The sequence below is a fragment of the Anomaloglossus baeobatrachus genome, chromosome 5 (genome assembly GCF_048569485.1).
Source record: "Anomaloglossus baeobatrachus isolate aAnoBae1 chromosome 5, aAnoBae1.hap1, whole genome shotgun sequence".
Lineage (NCBI taxonomy): Eukaryota > Metazoa > Chordata > Amphibia > Anura > Aromobatidae > Anomaloglossus > Anomaloglossus baeobatrachus.
The window spans coordinates 423,016,027-423,037,543 of record NC_134357.1 but is presented as its reverse complement, the minus strand read 5'-3'; the positions used below and the strand labels follow the sequence as shown (position 1 = coordinate 423,037,543).

The window sequence follows — 21,517 nt, the reverse complement described above, 5'->3', positions numbered from 1 at the left end:
ATTACAATGTGCCAAAGGCAACTAAAGATCCCTAAACTAAAGACTAATTTTGTACATTAAAACATAACTTTAAATATTTAGCATTATTATAAATTCAAAAGCACAGCACACATTATTAAAACCAATTAAGAGCTTCAATGGGTTTCTCTTACTCTTTGTAGCAGTACTGCCCCTGGTGACGCCAGTTTGGTGAAACAAGTTGGGGAGACAATAGGTTCGCAATTTTAATATAGAGAGCATTTTAATGGATGTGGTGCATCTTACTTAAAAGTCTCTCACGAATCAAAGTTACCTATAAAAGTCAATAGGGGTGATTCATTAAAGGGCCATTTACACGCTGCGACATCGCTAATGATATATCGTCGGGGTCACGGTGTTTGTGACCCACATCCGGCGTCGTTAGCGACATGGCAGCGTGTGACAGGCTGGCGCGACCTTAAAGATTCACAAAAGAGGCAAACATCGTTTGTCTGAGAGAGGTCGTTTATTTATGAAAAATCGTTGTCTGGTCAGTAGCGATGTTGTTCGTCGTTCCTGCGGCAGCACACATCGCTATGTGTCATACCGCAGGAACGAGGAACATCTCCTTACCTCTGTCCACCGGCAATGAGGGCGGCATGTTCCAGCTGCTCATCTTCGCCCCTCCTCTGCTATTGGACAGCTGCCGTGTGACATCGCTGTGACGCCGCACGAAGGGCCCCCTAAGAAAGGAGGCAGTTCGCCGGGAACAGCGACGTCGCAGGGAAGGTAAGGCTGTGTGATGGGTGTAAGCGATGTTGTGCGCCACGGGCAGCGATTTGCCCGTGATACACAACCGACGGGGGCGGGTACGCTCGCTAGCGATATCGGTACCGATATCGCAGCATGTAAAGTACCCTTAAGACTGTCATAGAGCACACCAGTCTTAATGAAGCACTCACTGGAGTACACGGACCTGATTCATTAAGCAGCGGTGAATCAAGTACCTCTGGTACTTAGCGTGTGCTGTATGGGGTACAATATATCACAAAAGTGAGTACACCCTTTACTTTTTGGAAACATTTTATTATATATTTTATTATATATACCGTATATATGACACTGTGATCCAATGTATAGTAGTGAGTGTACAGCTTGTATAACAGTGTAAATTTGATGTGTCCTGTAAATAACTCAACACACGGCCATTAATGTCTAAATCGCTGGTAACAAATGTGAGTACACCCCGAAGTGAAAATGGCCAAATTATGCCCAATTAACCATTTCTCCTCCCTGGTGTCATGTGGCTCATTATTGTTATAAGGTCTCAGGTGTGAATAAATTTGGTGTTATCGCTCACACACACACACACTCTCACACTGGTCACTGGAAGTTCAACATGACACTTCAGGGCAAAGAATTCTCTGAGGATCTGAAAAAAAGATGGCCGAGGCTATAAGAAGATTTTCAACACCATGAAACTAAGTGGCAGCATGGTGGCTAAGACCATATAAGCGGTTAAACACTCAGAACAGGTCTCGCAATGGTCAGAAAAAGCAGCTGAGTTCACATGCTCAGCGTCATAACCATAGGTTTTCGCTTCAAAATAGATATGAGTGCTGCCAGCATTATTGCAGAGGTTCAAGGGGTGGGGGGGGGGGTTAGCCTGTCAGTGCTCAGACCATACACTGCACACTTCATCAAATTGGTCTACATGGTTGTCATCCCAGAAGGAAGTCTCTTCTAAAGATGATGTACAAGAAAGCCCACAAACAGTTTGCTGAAGACAAGCAGACTAAGGACATGGCTTACAGAATTCATGTCCTGTGGTCTGATGAGACCATGATAAACCTATTTGGTTAAGATGGTAGTAAGCATATGTGGTGGCAACCAGGTGAGGAGTACCAAGACAAATGTATACTACCTACAGTCAAGCATGGTGATGAGAGTGTCATGGTTTGGAGGCTTTGGGGAGCTACAGTTGATAGAGGGAATAATGAATGCCAACATATACTGTGACATACTGAAGCAAGTCATGATCCCCTCTCTGGACCGCAGGACAGTATTCCAAAATGATAATGTGGTGCCCCTGCGGCTTCAGGTGCCACAGGGTACTGCACCTCACCAGAGGTGCAGTATTCATCTCGGGTACGGAGGAGGTCATCACCGGTAAACCACCACAAAACACCTCCAACACATAACATGGGAGCTCTGTCACTGGGACTGGGCTAGGGTAGGTGCCGGGGGTGGCCATCATGAGGTATGGGACCTCTTGCGCACTAGTTCAGCAACCCGGGAGGTGGGACACCTGCAGGGGAAGTAGGAGCCACCTCGCAATTGAGTCAGAAGTTAGCTGCAGACACAGCAGGACACAAGAGAAGAAGTCGGAAGACAGAGATTAGACAGGGGTCCGTGGTCAGGAGCTGGAGTCTCATCCCGGGCTTTTAGGAAAAAGGGAGATCCCAGTGTTCACGGGGAGTGCAGCAGGCACCTCGATCTCCAAACTATCCGGGATTGGCTGAGGCCCATCACAGCGGAACACGGCACTCCAGAAGCGGTGATATCAGTGAGTAAAAGACCTTGAACTGCACCGTCTGGGTCGTCCCATCATTGCCGGTGCTCCCATCATTGCGCCCCTGTGCCATAGGTGACTACTACTCTCAACATCATGCCTGGGGCTTGAGCTCTACCTGTGGAGAGCTATACCATCGGAGCTGCGTCACCACTCGCCACAGAAGATATACTTCCCGCAACGGAAGATAATAACTGGCCGCACACCACAGGTGACGTAACAAATAACTACTCCGATCATCCCCATCTTTATTGACAGCGCCGGGGTCACGGAACCGGGCCTGGCTGCTGTGACAACCCAAATCGACACCGGCCTGGTGACGAGTAACTCCCCAAGACCCTGTGGGTGCGTCAATAATGACCCCCCAAAATACGGCCAAGATGACCACTGAAAATGAGGGTAAAGGTACCAGACTGGCTAAGCATTTTTTCAGACCTAAACCCTATTGAGCATCTGTTTGGCCTCTTTAAATGGAAGATGGAGAAGCTCAAGGTCTCTAACATTCACCAGCTCCATGATGTCATCATGGAGGATGGAAGAGGATCCCTGTGGCTCTTCTGAATCTCTAGTGAACGCCATGCTTAAAAGAGTTAAGAAAGTGCTTGAAAATAATGGTGGCAAAACAAAATATTCATACTTTGGGCACAATTAGGCCATTTTCACTTAGTGTACTCACTTTTGTTGCCAGCTGTTCTGACATTAATGGCTGTGTGTTGAGTTATTTAGTGGACACACCAAATTTACGCTTCTTATACAAGCTGTACACTGACTACTATACATTGTATGAATGTGCCATATTTTCAGTGTTATCCCATTAAAATATTTAAAAAAATGTGATGGGTGTACTCACTTTTGTGATATACTGTAAGTTACACAACTTTAGTGGCATAGTTTTTGATGAATTTGATGTGTGGGCGTCAGAAGTGGATTATAATGAGGGCAATCTGGGCTACTACCCGGGGCCCGAGACTCCAGGGGGCCCATGCTCCAAAAGGTAAATTGCCCCCATTATAATCCGCATTAAATATTTAAAAGATGCTGGCCTGCCGCCCGCCCTGCATCACATCTGCAGAACCAGGGCCACAAGCAGGGCAATGGGGGGGAAGGGTGTCACTCACAGAGAGATGCCCTCTCTCTATTTCTGCTCTGCAGTGATCTATATGATCGGTGCAGAGATGAACAGGAAATGTACTGGACCAGAATGGAAGCTGAGAAGGTGAAGGACCTTGCCTGATCACATGACCCGTGAACTGGAGGGTCCTGTAGCTCTTCAGCTGCTGCAGGTCCTACTGGCTCCTCTCCTGCTCTGCACCGATCAGGAACTGCAAGATGAGGTAACGTATAGTGTGTAAGTAAATGTACTTGTTATAGAGCTGTGTGTATATGTGTATGTAGTCTGTCTGTCTGTCTCTTTCCCTGTCTGTCTCTGTCTCTTTCCTTGTCTGTCTCTGTCTCTTTCCTTGTCTGTCTCTGCCTCTTTTCTTGTCTGTCTGTCTCTTTCCCTCTGTTTGTCTCTTTCTCTTTCCCTCTTATGTCTCTGTCTCTTTCCCTCATCTGTCTGTCTCTCTCTTTCCCCCAACTGTCACTCTCTTACTCTCATCTGTCTCTCTCTTTTCCTCGTCTGTCTCTCTCTTTCCCTCGTCTGTCTCTTTCCCTCGTCTGTCTGTCTCTTTCCCTCGTCTGTTTTTCTCTTTCTCTCTCCTGTCTGTGTCTCTCTCTTTCCCTCTCCTGTCTGCCTCTTTCCCTCTCTCCACTGACATCATATTACCTCACACATAAGCTTCTTATACTAAGGGGGGCTTTGCACACTACGACATCGCAGGTGCGATGTCGGTGGGGTCAAATCGAAAGTGACGCACATCTGGCATCGCAGTCGATATCGTAGTGTGCAAATCATTTTTGATACGATTAACGAGCGCAAAAGCGTCATTATCGTATCATCGGTGTAGAGTCCGACATTTCCATAATGCCGGTGCAGCGACAGGTACGATGTAGTTCCTCGTTCCTGCGGCAACACACATCGCTGTATGTGAAGCCGCAGGAGCGAGGAACATCTCCTACCTGCGTCCCGACTGCAATGCGGAAGGAAGGAGGTGGGCGGGATGTTTACATCCTGCTCATCTCCGCCCCTCCGCTGCTATTGGCCGCCTGCCGTGTGACGTCTTTGTGACGTCGCACGACCCGCCCCCTTAGGAAGGAGGCGGATCGCCGGCCAGAGTGACGTCACAGGGCAGGTGAGTGCATGTGAACCTGGCGTAGCGATAATGTTCGCTACGCCAACAATTACAAGATATCGCTGCTGCGACGGGGGCGGGGACTATCGCGCTCGACATCACAGCATCGGCTTGCGATGTCGCAGCGTGCAAAGTACCCCTAAGAATGTCCTTTTTTGCCTATAGCAACCAATCACAGCTCCTATTAATGACCTGTAGCTCTCAGCTCCATTGACTTTAATGTAAGCAGTTTTTTTGGTGAATAATTATAAAGCGTGGGGTTAAATTTTCCCCTCAAAACATAGTCTATGACGTTCCCTGAGTCACATGAGGCATCTGTGCAAAATACAGTGATTGTAAGTATGACGGTGCGGATTCGTTTAGCAGACATACACATACTTACACACACACATATACACACACACACACACACGCACACAGCTTTTTATATTAGATATACGCATATGGCTGACAATTCTGACTGGGACTCATCGTTTTGATGACCTGCAAATCGGTCCATGCAGCTTTTTTCGGGCTGTCAAAATGACGACTAGCGGTTAATGTTTGATTGGTGAGGACTGTTTGCAGAATTGGAGATTTTCCAAGAGTGATGGTGGGACTGTGGAAGGTTGGAGGTCAGTATGCAAAGGAGGATCTCGGGTCACCCAGTAAATGCATCACCTTGGTCCTTTCTCTAGGGGACAGTGCAGGGAGGTCAGCTCCGTGTTCAAAGAGGCAAAGTCCGGCAATAGAAAAAAGTTGTTTCCAGCATCACGGCCAAGAAGTAAGGTTAAAAACCAATTTTATTTCATAACATACTTGTGCAGATCTAGCAGAATATATCTAAGACTTAGAACCTGTTTTAGGTTTGAAACGCGTAAGAACATTGTTTTATACATCGTGGACGTGGAGGAGCTTTTAAACTAGGATCTGGAGGGAGGGAGGGTAGTGGAGCAAACAAGGGGATAGATAGAGCAGATAGAGACAGTGAGATGGTAGGGGTCAATGAAGGATTGGGGGGGATGGGACATGCAAGGAACATAGGGAGGCTAGGAGTAATAAAGGTGTTAATAGGATTAAATGTCTACTGGCAAATGCAAGAAGTCTTGCAAACAACATGAATGAATTGGAGACTCTTATGTCAACCATGGATTATGATGTGGTGGGCATTACGGAAACCTGGCTGGATGAAAGCCATGACTGGGTGACAAACATACAGGGTTATAGTACATTTAGGAGGGACAGGAAAGACAAAAAAGGTGGTGGGGTGTGTATATTTATCAAATCTAACCTAAAACCTGTGTTGAATGATGACATTGGGGGGAACTGCAACAATGTAGAGTCAGTATGGGTAAATGTACACGGGGAGGGGAATAATGGAAAAATGCTAATTGGAGTTTACTATAAGCCTCCTAACATACCTGAACAAATAGAGGGTGAAATGCTGGAACAAATTGAAAAGGCAGCTAATAATAATAATCGGGTTCTTATTATGGAGGATTTCAACTATCCAGACATACAGTGGGACATAGAATCTTCTGGTTGTGCTAAAAGCTGTAAATTCGTATCTACCATTCAAGACCATTTCCTCTCTCAGATGGTAGATGAACCGACGAGGGGAGATAATTTGCTAGATCTGGTCCTGTCAAATAGACCGGATACAATTTCAGATCTACAGGTCCGGGAGCACTTGGGCACCAGCGATCATAATATGGTAAGCTTCAACGTAATATTCAATAGAACATTTCAAAGGGGAAATGCTAAAACCTGGAATTTTAGGAAAGCTGATTTCAACAAATTTAGGGAAGAGCTTAAATGTGTAGATTGGGACAAAGTCATGGTAACTGGGGATACTGAACATAAATGGGGAAAATTTAAGGATATACTGCTAGAGTCCTGTAAAACACTTATACCCTCTGGTAATAAAATGTCCCGGAATAAAAAGAAACCACTATGGATAAATAAGACTGTACAAAGTATAATAAAACAAAAACAAAGGGCGTATAAAATCTTGAAGTCTGAGAATACAGAAATAGCATTTCAGGAGTATAAAGATATCAATAGGAAATGCAAGAAAGAAATCAAACATGCAAAACTAGCTACTGAAACAATAATCGTCAATGACATTAAAATAAATCCCAAAATCTTTTATAAATACATTAATGCCAAAAGGAAAGCAAAGGATAGTATTGGCCCCTTAAAATATAATAACAAGTTAGTTATAGAGGACAAACAAAAGACTGAGATATTAAATAGGCATTTCTCATCTGTGTTCACCAAGGAACTGACTGTACCAGGGATCATTCAACAAGTGAAAAATCAAAGTTCACCACCCGATATAATTAATTTAACACAAGAAGAAGTACGCCTACGTCTGAGTAAATTAAACATTGACAAATCCCCAGGGCCAGATGGCATTCATCCATGAATATTGAGGGAATTGAGCTCCGTAATTGACAGACCGCTGTATCTCATCTTTTTAGACTCGCTTTTAACAGGGTTGGTGCCTCAGGATTGGAGGATTGCTGATGTGGTACCGATATTTAAGAAAGGTAAGAGGATAGATCCAGGCAACTACTGTCCAGTAAGCCTGACATCAGTAGTATGCAAAGTTTTTGAGGACATTTTAAGGGATGACATGCAAAAATATGTTGCAGAAAATAATATAATAACTGACAGACAGCATGGATTCATGAAAGATAAGTCGTGTCTAACCAACCTGTTGGGGTTCTATGAGGGGGTAAGTGCAAACCTGGATATTGGTAATGCAGCTGATGTGATTTATTTGGACTTTGCAAAGGCATTTGATACTGTACCACATAATAGCCTTAGGCTATGTGCGCACTTACCGGACTTTCCGCGGATTTGCTGCATGTTTCGCTGCAGAAAATGTTCATGACATCTCTGCAGTGAATCACCAGCAAATCCTATGGAGAAAAAAAATCCTGTGCGCAGTGGGCGGAATTTGACAGCTGCATGTTTTGCTGCGGGAATCCCGCAGCAAAAACAAGTGCATGTCAATTCTTTCCGCACGTCGCTGCGGGATTTCACTCCATTGACTCCAATGTTAATCATGAAATCCCGCAGGGAATAACGCAGGCAGCAAATTCTGTGTGGTTCACTGCGTTTTGCTGCGTTATTCCCTGCGGTATTTCGCGGTTTACCTCCGGTAATGTGCATCGCTTGTCTGCGGTTTTGCAGGGAAGTGATGTCATTACAGGAAGAGGAAGCCGTGCAGAGTAAACACAAACACAGATCACACACACACAGACATCACAGACACATAGAACACATAGACACAGACACATAGAACACACATAGAAAGAAAACGGAAATATAGAAAACAAAGAACGTGGGCTCCGCTGCATATTTACCTTCCAGCCGAGGTAAGCACACAGCGGCGGCCGGTATTCTCAGGCTGGGGAGGGAGAGGGGCAGGGTTAATGTCCCCCGCCTCACTCCCCCTCCGGCAGCCGAGAATATCAGCCGCAGCTGCCCCGGCACTGTCGCATGCATTATGCGGCAGGACCGGCGTGTCCTCAGCTCTTCTTGCCACCGTGTAGCAGTGGCAGCAAGGTAATACAAGGGGTTAATGATGGTGGGGGACCACCGCCATTAACTCCAGGCTTGATCATGGCAGCGTCTATGTGACAGCTGACATGATCAACCCGTAAGTAAAGTGAATAAAACACAGACACCGAAAAATCCTTTATTTTAAATAAAACAAACAAGCCTCGTTCACCATTTTATTAACCCCTCCCGCACCAAAGCTCCGGCGTAATCCACAGGTCCTGCGCTGCTTCCATCCAGCCGCGACTGTCACAGACACAGCGCTGAATGAATGCAGCAGACAGCAGAGGTAATTACCGGTCATTTCCCACGGCCGGTAATGTGAACTCACTGCCGACCGTGGGAAATGCAGCGATCTGTCCTCTATCTATCTATCTATCTATCTATCTATCTATCCCTCTATCTGTCTGTCTATCTATCTATCCCTCTATCTATTCTTCTGTCTATCTACTATCTCAGAATTAAATGACTTTTTTTTTTTCTTCAATGTGCTTTATTGCATTGAATGCAATAAAGCACATCCCAACCCGCACGCGGCAAAACCGCGGCAATACCGCAAACAATACCGCGGTAAAACCGCAGCAAACCGCATGCGGTTTTCGGGTGCGGTTTCCCGCGTTTTTTACCGCGGGTGCGGTAATCTTTGAGAGCATGCGGAATTTTCTCAAGAAAATTCCATTTCCCAGTGCGCACAAGGCCTTAAGGTCCAGTCACACTAAGCAACTTACCAGCGATCCCAACAACGATAGGGATCGCTGGTAAGTTGCTAGGAGGTTGCTGGTGAGATGTCACACTGCGACGCTCCAGTGATCCCACCAGCAACCTGACCTGGCAGGGATCGCTGGAGCGTGGCTACACGAGTTGCTGGTGAGCTCACCAGCAACCAGTGACCAGCCCCCAGCGCTGCGTGGAAGATGCTGCGCTTGGTAACTAAGGTAAATATCGGGTAACCAACCCGATATTTACCTTGGTTACCAGCGCACGGAGCTACACGTGCAGAGAGCAGGGAGCAGCGCACACTGAGCGCTGGCTCCCTGCTCTCCTAGTTACAGCACACATCGGGTTAATTACCCGATGTGTGCTGCAGCTAAATGTGCACAGAGCAGGGAGCAGCGCACAATGCTTAGCACTGGCTCCCTGCTCTCCTAGCTACAGCACACATCGGGTTAATTAACCCGATGTGTCCTGCAGCTACATGTGCACAGAGCAGGAGCCGGCACTGACAGTGAGAGCGGCGGAGGCTGGTAACAAAGGTAAATATCGGGTAACCAAGGACAGGGCTTCTTGGTTACCCGATGTTTACTGTGGTTACCAGCCTCCGCAGAAGCCGGCTCCTGCTGCCTGCACATTTAGTTGTTGCTGTCTCGCTGTCACACACAGCGATCTGTGCTTCACAGCGGGAGAGCAACAACTAAAAAATGGCCCAGGACATTCAGCAACAACCAACGACCTCACAGCAGGGGCCAGGTTGTTGCTGGATGTCACACACAGCAACATCGCTAGCAACGTCACAAAAGTTGTTCGTTAGCAGCGATGTTGCTAGCGATGTTGCTTAGTATGACGGGGCCTTTATACTAAAGCTCCAGAAGCAAGGACTAGGGGAAACTATATGCAACTGGGTAAGGAATTGGCTAAAAGATAGGAAACAAAGAGTAGTCATAAATGGAACATTCTCTAAATGGGCTATAGTCAGCAGTGGGGTGCCGCAGGGATTTGTGCTAGGACCAATTCTTTTTAATCTCTTTATTAATGACCTTGTGGATGAGATTGATAGTAAAGTGTCAGTCTTTGCTGATGACACCAAACTATGTAGGATATTAAAAACTGACCTTGATAGTACAATATTACAAAAAGATCTGGATAAGATGTCAGAATGGGCAGATACTTGGCAAATGAGATTTAATGTTGATAAATGTAAAGTAATGCACCTAGGACAGAGTAATCCTATAACTGCGTATACATTAAATGGAAGTAAACTCGGGACTACAGAACAGGAGAAGGACTTGGGTATTCTCATTACAAATAAGCTGAGCAGCAGCACTCAATGTCAAGCAGCAGCTGCTAAAGCAAACAAGATTTTAGGGTGTATAAAAAGAGAGATTAGATCCCGCGATCCCAACGTATTATTACCCCTCTATAAATCACTTGTAAGGCCACATCTGGAATATGGGATCCAGTTTTGGGCTCCACATTTTAAAAAGGACATTCAGAAGCTACAGTTAGTTCAAAGGCGGGCAACTAGACTACTTCAAGGAATGGAAGGCCTCCCATATGATGACAGGTTGAAAAAGTTAGATATGTTTAGCTTAGAAAAAAGACGTCTCAGAGGAGATCTCATTTATATGTATAAATACATGTGTGGTCAATATAAAGGACTGGCACATGACTTATTTCTTCCAAAGACAGTACTAAGGACCAGGGGGGACTCACTGCGAGTGGAAGAAAAGCGATTCCGACAGCTAAACAGGAAAGGGTTCTTTACAGTTAGAGCAGTCAGACTGTGGAATGCCCTACCACAAGAGGTAGTAATGGCAGACACTATAACAGCTTTTAAAAAAGGGCTGGATGATTTCCTCAGTACACAAAACATTGTTGGTTATAAATGACTTAGTGACCAAATGTAGAACTGGTGGAGGAAGGTTGAACTAGATGGACCTAGGTCTTTTTTCAACCTTGGTAACTATGTAACTATGACGTCCATCCAACCTAGTGTTGGTTTTAACCTTATGGAATAAAATTGTTTTTTAACCTTATTTCTTGGATGCTGGAAACAACTTTTTTCTATTGCCGAAGGTTCGAGGGGTAGAGGCGGAGCTGTGGTGGAGGCGGAGTCTGAAGGGCCCATACATTTTGGCAGTATGGGGCCCTGAAATTCCTGGTGGCAGCCCTGGGCAGGATGTACTAGCTACATACAGGGTGTGGTGCAGCTGAGGGAGTACCGCCCACCTGTCTGCCTAAGAGGAGCATCTTCTGTAATAGTGACGGCAGACGGCACTCATGCAGGCCGTGCTGGAGTCCAGACCGGTGAATGGAGACAGACCGGTGATCTTTGGAGGCGCCTGCCGACCTGTTCACTAGCAGCAGGCAACGGCGGCACACTGTGTGAAAGGTGGGGATTGTAATTTTCTATAAGGTGGGTAGTCCTTGTGCTGTCCATGATTAATATTGAGTGACACGAGAAGACTTACAATTTATATATTCATTTAGCTATATGTGAGAATCACTGATGAAACACTGATAATAAAAACTGAACAATCACAGATAAGACTAGGACCATTTTCTGTCCCTCGTGAAAAAGTACTGATGTCTGAATAAAACCTTAGATGCCTATCACATGGGAAATCTATAACATTTAGACTATTGATAAAATATAAAAAATTAAAGAATCAGTATACAAAAAAGTAAAATGTATAGTAGGTTATAATGAATGAGGGCTGTAAAGACTGATAGTAATATTGAAAATAGAAATGGAAAGGTCACTTCTGTGTTGCCTAAAAAAGGGAAGTTCTGTAATAAAAAGGGATATGGAGCAAGAGGTAGATATAAAGTAGTGATAGGTAAGAGGTACAAAATATGACTAATTTTATGGGTTCAATGACCTGTGAATAGTAACATGTCAATGGTCAGTGGAAGTTTTACAGTGTCTGTGGTGCATGGACTACTTTGGCCTTCTGTTCATTTTTAGCTGTGTTTTTATGTTATGCCTGTCTAAAAGGGAACCCGTTAAGACAAGTTTACTTCTGAAATTATTGTTATGGCTGTATAGGTCTCAGAACAACAAGAAAAATTATATCTGCCTTGTAGTAATCTGACATGCCATAGCGGAGTAATCAAATTTTGCAAAGACATGCAAATTAGCCTGGAAGTGCATTTGGGGCGTGTCCATGTACTCATAGTATAAGACACACCCACAATCCACTTCCAGGTTAATTTGCATGTTGCATGTGACTTCATAGCTTGATTTCTGATCACTGGCATATCAGATGAAAATAAAATAAGTATAATTTTTATTGTACTAGGATTTACACAGCCATAACAATATTTTTTTTTACAGTTCTATTGATTGGTTCTCTTGAACCAACATTGTCACCAAACGATCAAAAATAATCGCAACTAAATTTCTTCCTAGGCATTATAGACTAATGGGTTTACCCTATATCCTAAAAAGCTATAGTAACATGCTGTGTATGAAACCCTTGTGATTCTGAGATATAACCTCTCTGCTCTGCTTACTGCTCTGTGTAGTCATGGGATATATATATATATATATATATATATATATATATATATATATATATATATATATATATATATATATATATATATATATATATATATATATATTTATACATACATGTATATATATATATATATATATATATATATATATTTACACACTGCTCAAAGAACAACAAAACTATATGTTAGTGTTCCCTTTATTTTTTGGAGCAGTATATAAATATATATATAGGTATATATATACCTACCTGCTGTATTCACACACAACATACATATTATATACGAATACGATATAAATGAATATAGTTCCTACCTGGACTAGTAGGGTAGATGATATTCTGGTAGGCACCATCCTGGCATTAAAAGTTTAATAAGAATGAAAAAATGAGAAAACCGTGATCCAAAAGTCCAGTGAAAGGAGTTCTTATCTCTTAGATGCTTGGACTAAATCATTTGGCATTTGTATGGATGCCAGAAGTGGGTCTTAAAATTGAAATATGATATTTTTTATCCAGAGGAACAAAATCTATGAAGTAGTCCCAGTAGAATAGGTGCTACACAAGAGACGTCTGCTGTAGAGCAGGTGGATGGGTCCACAGAAGACGGGTTGTGGTATCAGGAGGAATGATGGAGTGGTCCACAGCTTCGAGGTAGGCGATTTAGAGCAGTTGTAAGGTGCTGGAGTTGTATTGGACAGGTGTATACAGGAGGGGTACAGATAATGATCTTGGTACCTCTTCTATCATTTTTTCCTTTTCACTTTGCTAAATATTCTCAACAAATCCTCCTTTTATTCGGCTTTTTGCATTAAATCCCTATTTCTTTGTTCGTAAACCCCATATACCCCGTTCCTTTTCACCTACACTCCTTTCTTCTTAGCATACCACCTCGTCTTTATTTTTCCTTCTAAATTGTAGGTTCACTTGAGTCTATCTCCAGATGTATCACTTCCTTCCTCCTTTTTTCCATGCATTTCTCTCAGCCCCTGCCTTTCCCTCCCCTGTCTTTCTCTCTGCACTCTTTTCTTTTCCCTCCTCCTCCTCCCTTTCTGCCTCTCCCACCCTCCCTCTACTTCTCTCCCAAGGTACGATCCCACTGTTCTTCCCTCTTTCAGTCGACTTCTCCTTTGTCGGTCACAGCCTCAGTTGGTCTTCTTGTCCCGCAGAAAATAAGAAATCTAGAAGAAGAAAAAAATATTGCCATAAACTTCTAGTAGCTTTTATTCTTTGGATTTTAATGGATCAATGAAGTCCTGTGTGATGTTCCTTCATCACCCATGTGTATTTTCTATAGGAAGCACCTTATATATAGAACACAGTTTAGGTTTAATGTACCCCATTAGATGCACCTAAAGGTTCTCTTAATTTGGTTTGCTTTTGGTTACATTGCTTTCACTCGACAAGAGCAGAACACTGAGTCGGAGAAGGGAAATTAATTGGAAAAGGCATTAAGACATGAAGTAGAATTTGAGTTTACCTTGATGGGACATGGGCTGTACATGATCACTGCTGTCCAGCTAGCCCCATACTAAAAATACTGGCACCTGAACTGAATGTGAACACGTCGTTATTATTGTTTACAGCCACCATAAACTGAATTCCCTGGTTGGAACAGAATGTGGTCATCTTCTGACACCATGAAATGACTTAACATGTTGTAGACCTTTGTCTGATTTTGCTCTCTGTTCTTTTGTTACTACTCGGCATTTATTTCTTCTCTTCTCTCTTGAAAAAAAAACAACTGGGTAGCTACATATCGATTTTCCAAGGTGACTCTAATAGGGATAAAAAAAATCCATAGTGGTTTCTCCTGTTTCTGTAATGGAGCCTTGCAGGTGATCTCACTGGAAAAGTCAGGGATTCCTTGAATCTTGTCTAATGTAAGGTTATAGGGTGAGAAGGGTTTGTGACAGATCCTGCAGGATGATTGGTTTACGTGGTCTTAGGGGCACTTTGCACACTATGACATCGCAAGCCGATGCTTGCGATGCAGAGAGCGATAGTCCCCGCCCCCGTCGCAGCTGCAATCTCTTGTGATAGCTGCCGTAGCGAACATTATCGCTATGGCAGCTTCACATGTACTCACCTGCCCTGTGACGTTGCTCTGGCCGGCGACCGGCCTCCTTATTAAGGGGGCAGGTCGTGCGGCGTCATAGCAACGTCACACGGCAGGTGACCAACAGAAGCGGAGGGTCGCAGATGAGCGGGACGTAAACATCCCGCCCACCTCCTTCCTTCCGCATAACTGGCGTGAGCCGCAGGACGCAGGTAAGGAGATGTTCCTCGCTCCTGCGGCTTCATGCACAGCGACGTGTGCTGCCGCTGGAACGAGGAACAACATTGTAACAGTGGTCATTTCCAAATTATGGAAATGACCGACGCTACACCGATGATACGATTACGACGATTTTGCGCTCGTTAATCTTATCAAAAAGGCTTTACATACTACGATATTGCCTGCGACTTCGGATGTGCGTCACTTTCAATTTGACCCCACCGACATTGCACCTGCGATGTTGTAGTGTGCAAATCACATGATGTTATGGGCATGATATGCAAGTGCATCAGATGTGATATGCTAATGACCCTCGGCTCCCGCTGTTTTGCGAGCGTGGTCCAAGTGTCATGTAACTGTGATCCGATCCTACTGCGGCGGAGAAGGAGGGAGCTGTGGAGGAGAGGGAGGGATTAATTTCCCTATCTTCTCCACTGTCAACCTGTGCATACTTCGCCCTGCACTCGGAAATCATCCGAGTGCAGTCCGATGTTTTACTCGCACCCATAAATAGAGTTGTATGGGTGCGAGTGATACATCTCTCTCTGACAATCGCAGTATGCTGCGACTTTTCTCTCATTCAGAATCTGGATGAGAGAAAGCTAACCATCATTGAATAAGATTGGTTTGAGTGCAATGCAAGATTTTCTCACATTGCACTCGTCCGATTCATATGCTCATGTACCCTTATTCTGTTGCTGCTCTCCTAATGCCCTCATATTCATTAGACTAAAGTCATCCGAACCTGCCCATATCAGTAGGATTGGGACAGTCTAAAGCTGGGTTTACACACTGCAACATCGCAAAGGACATCGCTGTAACGTCACCGGTTTTGTGACGTAACAGCGACCTCCCTAAGTCTCTGCTAAGTCGCTGGTGAGCGTTCAAACAGGCAAACCTGGCCAACAACGCAACAGCGATCCGGACCTGCAGAGCGACCTAGCTGGTTGTTGGGGACGTTGATAAGCAGCCTTTTGAAAGGGAAGTTGCTAACAAAGTCGCTGCAAAGTCTTCACACACTGAAACTTCATGCTGCACAGCGGGAAACAAAGGACCTAGGAATGGTCCTGAACGATTTGTAACGATTACAACTTCACAGCAGGGGCCGGGTCGCTGATAGGTTTCACACACTGCAACATCGCAAACAACATCGCTATTGCGTCACAAAACCGGTGACGTTACAGCGATGTCGTTTGAGATGTTGCAGTGTGTAAACCCAGCTTAATGTGCATGTGGACCTCCTGATTGTCTCCTGACAGATGATGTTGAGGAAGATAAAGTTTGAGTTTCAATGCCCAATCCTTTTGTTCTTCGGGGGATAAACTGACAGTGACTTCCTTTGTCTATATGAAAGTTTTTTGTTTATGAGGGGAGTCGTGAGAGGTGGCCATCTATTTGCCTGACAGTTATCTAATGTGGATTGGGCTTTTAGGACATGTTCACACTGAGATTTTTATGTGAATTTTAAAGTAGAGCTTCTTCAAAATCATCTGAATACTGTTTGAATAATTTTTGATGTAGCCTTAGAAGAGCTGCTTCGAAATACATGTAAAAAAATAGCATGTGAACGTACTCACAGGCTGGATTTGTATATTCGTGTTTCATGATGCGTGAAATGACTGTGGATCTCCGGACCTAAACCCGACAGCCTTATATGAGCCTATGAAGCTGTTAAAATGAACCTGTCAGGTGCAATGTGCACCCAGAACCATGAGCAGTTCTGGGTGCATATTGCTAATCCCTGCCTAACCATCCCTGTAAACACTAGCATAGATAAAGGGATCATTATAAAAAGTATTTCTAAAGATCTTTTATCATATGCAAATGAGGCCAGGGACTAGTTGCAAGGGCGTTATTTCCCCTGACTAGTCCGTCCCCTGAGTATGGCAGCACGCCCACAGGGGTGTACTAACATGCTATTCAATGCTGTGAACGCTGATCTAAATGCCCTGCACTTCCGGTCATGCGCAGTATGAAGCCGTGTGTATGCGTCCTGGCTTCAGAGAGGTCTAGGGCGCATGAGCGGAAGTGGGGAGATTCAGATCAGCGGTCACAGCGGACACAGGTACGCACGTCACCGCTAGTGACGCTGCATTTATTAGCATGTTAGTGCGCCCCTGTGGGCGTGCTAAAATGCTAAGATGGCTGACTACTCAGGGAAAGTTATGCCCTTGCAACTAGTCCCTGGCCTCATTAGCATATGATAAAAGATCTTTAGAATAGTTTTTCTAAAGATTTCTTTATCTATGTTACTGTATACAGGGACGGTTATGCAGGGATTAGCAATATACACCCAGAACTGCTCGTGGTTCTGGGTGCATATTGCACCTGACAGGTCCCCTTTAAGTTTGAGTCATGAAATCCGTGGCCGATCTATGCACCGTGATCTGTACTTGGACCACGAAAAATGGATGTGTGAATCTGTCCTCCCTTAACACGTATCTGATGTGTGCATTTGCTCCAAAATCTGAGGCAGAACCTGTCACTGATCTTATTACGATCACTTTGTGCAATCATCTATTTTAGCATATCAGTCCGCTCACCCTCCTATATTGTGAATAAAGAAGAAATAATACAGTCTGTTAAAAATTTAAAAAGATATTTTCCATTATATTTTAAGGCTTTTGCTTATGGCTGAGAATACTTATATCTCATAGTATTATTTTCAGCTTTCATGTGGGCGATGTACATTACATCTCTCGGTGTATAACCCTAAACCCTAAATATGACTTTATTAATAGAAAGCACTGACCGACGGAGGGGAGGAGGGGGTTGCCAGTGTTAAATACTAGAATCCCATGTATAGATCTATAAATACCAGTCTGCAAGGGTGAGGTTGCCCTAACCCTAATATTCACTGGCTCCGGCTCTGTGCACATAGCAGGACATAAGTTATTAGAAATGTTTCACTGCTGAATCCAATGTGAAGAACGAGCAGTGATATAGCGTATTCTAGGACCTCGGCTTTGGGTCCCCTAATAAAGATATATATTATATAAATATAAATTCTCACCCTCTTGATGGCAGTAATGTCCTGTTTTATTCAAGGCGAGTCCCCCCCAGCTCATCGGCAGGTTGTCAACGAGTCCTTCGTAGCCCCTGGCGTCCCTTCCGGAGATTACACAGCCAAACGTCCCCGCACTGCAGAGGCAAAGCGGTATTGTGACAGTCAGCAAAGGCAGGGACATCAGCTGTTTGCTCTCCTAACCTGGAGGGGTGGGCTCCCCTCTTGTGGGGGAATCCCTTCACCTCCTACAGGAGAAGCAGAGCAGCCTACCTCCCTATTTCTGTCTCCTGCTCTCTCTCCTGCTGGATATAGTCCAAAGTCTCATCACCCCTCCCTGTAATTGTTCATCTCTCTCTTGCAGATCCCCTTTTCTGTATCCATGCAATTATTTCGTTTTGCTACTTATCTTACCATCCTCACCTAGCTCCCTCCTTACTGTGTTTCTTCTCCCTTTTCTCCCACACACTCAATGTATGGTACATCTTCTTACAGCCAATTTCATTCTGTGCATTCATTCAGATGCTGCTCTGTTCCTATTTTTCCTTCCATTTGTCTATTATTAACCCTATCTATTTCCAAACTTTAAAGTGTGTAGTCAGTCTACAGTATGTCTAAGAAATTCCGAACTCTGTTCCTCTTGCAGTCCTGTGCCTATAGAGATCCAAGCAGTGGAATTTAGAGGCTTATTTTTATACTATTGTTACTATTCTATTGTTATTTTTATTATACCGTCTAACTCTTTATATATATATTTTATGTCTGCACCTTCTGCTGTATTTGTGCCAATATGTCCAAGCCTCCACACTCTTCCCTGCTTCCGACCTCCCTCTTTTGCTTCTCACTCCATGTCTATCAATCATGTTGGCATTACTACCATAGTCATGCCCCAGAACCCTTGCACATATGCCAGGAGCTGAGAGGACAAACCACAGCAAGGCTGGAATCAAACATGCATTTATTTCACTTTTGGGTGGAATATTATTAAACCAAAATCAGCAAACAATCTATTTACAAAAAAAAAAGAAAGATCAATGCCCCTGATTCATAATCGTATCTGCTCCTTTTTTCCGTGAATAAAAATGGTGCTAATGGTGACTTTTACAGTGCCTTGCGAAAGTATTCACCCATTTGACGTTTTATCTATTTTGTTACATTACAACCTGTGTTTAAATATTTTTTTTTATCCGATTAGTGTATGATGCATCAGCACTAAATAGTCTAAGTTGGAAAGTGAAGTTGCAAAAATTAAATTTATGGAACAAAATAAATAATTGCCATGTGCATATGTATGCACCCCTTTTGCTATGAAGCCCATAAAATTTTCTGGTGCAAGCAATTACCTTCATAAATCACATACTTAGTGAAAGGAAGTCCACCTGTGTGCAATCTAAGTGTCCCGGGGTCTGTCAGTATATACACACTTCTTCTGCAAAGGCCACAGAGGCTGCAATAGCATTAACCAGGAGGCACCGCTAACCAAACATACCATGAAGACCAAGGAGATCTCCAAACAAGTCAGAGACAAAGTTGTTGAAAAGTGCAAGCCAGGGTTAGGTTCTAAATAATATCCCAATCTGTGATGCTCCCCCAGAGCACCATCAAATCCATTATCATCAATTGGAAAGAACAAGGTACCACAACAAATCTGCCAAGAGAGAGCCACCCACCAAAACTCTCAGCCCGGACAAGGAGGGAATAAATCAGAGAGGCAGCACAGAAACGAAAGGTAACCCTGAAGGAACTGCAAAGTTCCAAAGCAAAGACTGGAGTATCTGTCCATACGACCACAATAAGCCGTATGCTCCATAGAGCAGACCTTAACGCAAGAGTGGCCATAAAGAAAGCCTTAACTTACAGCCAAATATTGATTTTGCCCAAACATTTGTGGAAGACTCCCCAAATGTATGGAGGAAAGTGCTGTGGTTAGATGAGACCAAAAGTGAACTGTGTGGCCACAAAGGTAAACACTATGTCTGGCACCAGATCAACACAGCTCATCCCCCCAAGAACACCATCCCCACAGTGAAACATGGTGGTAGCAGCATCATGCTGTGGAGATGTTTTTCGGCAGCAGGGACAGGAAAAATGGTCCAAGGCGAATTGAAAATAGATGATGCAAAATACAGGGATATTCTTGGGCAACATCTGTTTCAGTCTAGTGATTTGAGACTGAGACAGAGGTTCACCTTCCAACAAGACAATGACTCAAAGTATATTGCTACGGCAACACTAGAGCAGTTTAAGAGGAAATATGTAATTATGTTGGAGTGGCCTCCTCAAAGCCCAAACCTTAATCCAACTCAGAATCTGTGGTCAGACTTGAAGATTCCTGTTCACTAGAGGAAAGCAACTAACTTGAAGGAACTGGAACTAATGTTTGAATCGTATTATTTTTCAACACTCGTAAACTCTGTAACTGTTGTTTATTCAACAGTATTGGGTAAGAAATTACCTAAATCTCACAAGCAATAGGGCAGATTTACTAATAAAAATGACGTGTGCAACATTTTTACACATATTTTTTGTTTTTCATTTCTTAAATGCAGCGTTACTGATGAAGCTCATGTGTCGCGGGCGGGGAGGAGGGTGTCAGCACACCGCGCTCACCCCTTCTGCTCGGGTCCGGCAGTTGCTCCTGGTGGCTCGAGCCGTGGGCCGGATCCCGGGGTGTCTCGAGCGACACTCCTCGCCCGTGAGTGAAAGGGGTGTTTGTTGGGTGTGGGGATTGTTATAGTTCGTGACGCCACCCACGGTTGTGGTGATTGCACCACCGCTGCTCAGTGTGGGGGTCCCGGGGATGGTGATGCGGAGCAGCCAGGTGTGGTGTTGCCCCTCCGTGGGTAGGGGTTGGTGATCCCGGGGCCCGGTGATGAGATGTGAAGTGTAGGGCCTGGAGGGCGCAGGGGCGCGGGGGCAGCGCTGTGCCTTGCGGCACTATGGTACTCACTCAGCCTGACACACGGACACAGTTTGTACGGTAAACCAACGGCTGGTAGGACGGTCCCACAGACGGCTGCACCTGCACTCCCGGTAGGTAACGGTGACGTTTCTCTTCCCTGCACCTATGTTGTCTGATGGTAGCGGTGGATTCCCTCCGGTTACCCGCTCCCCGACTGCAATCTGGGCCGGAGGAGCTCTACACTTTGCCCGCAGGCGCTGGCCCTGGGGAAACTTGTGCCTTGGCGGTGGCGGTGTCTCCCCGGTAATGGTCGGGCTGTTGCCGTCAATCGGGACTTGGTTGCTGGGGGATCTGCGTCCCCGTCACTGACGGATTTCGCAAATCTGGCGACTCCTAGCCTTGCCGGGGTCCGAGAGGCCCCTGCCCTGGTGCTGACTGTCCTTCGGAACACTGCTCCAGACCACCGGGCACACAGCCAACGGGGTCCTTCCAGGAACTTCCAAACTGTCCCCCTCCAAACAGTCACCGCCGTCGCTGACCTTGCTGTTCTGGCCCTACACAAAGCTGGGCTCTCAGGCTTTCTTTCCTTCTGTCACTTTGCTTGCTTTCCTCCTTTACTCCCTTCACTTTCACTTTGTTGTTTACTTTAGCCCCTGCCTGGGCTACTCCTCACTCCTTCCACTTCCTCCTCCCTCACTCGACTCTCCCTGGACTTTAACTGCCTGGTTACTTCCTGCCTCCAGAGTTGTGAGCTCCTTTGTGGGCGGAGCCAACCGCCTGGCCCA

General features: G+C 44.9%; 1 protein-coding gene across 1 annotated transcript in view; it reads right to left on the bottom strand.

The window, feature by feature from the left end:
• LOC142310252 (corticotropin-releasing factor receptor 1) overlaps positions 1–13,591 on the bottom strand; it is a 354,952-nt gene extending 341,361 nt beyond the window's left edge. The window contains exon 1 of the mRNA XM_075347744.1: positions 12,866–13,591. Coding sequence (XP_075203859.1) covers positions 12,866–12,904 — 39 coding nt within the window. The 5' untranslated portion in view covers positions 12,905–13,591. The remainder of the gene's footprint in view (positions 1–12,865) is intronic.
• Between the last annotated feature and the right edge of the window lie 7,926 nt (positions 13,592–21,517).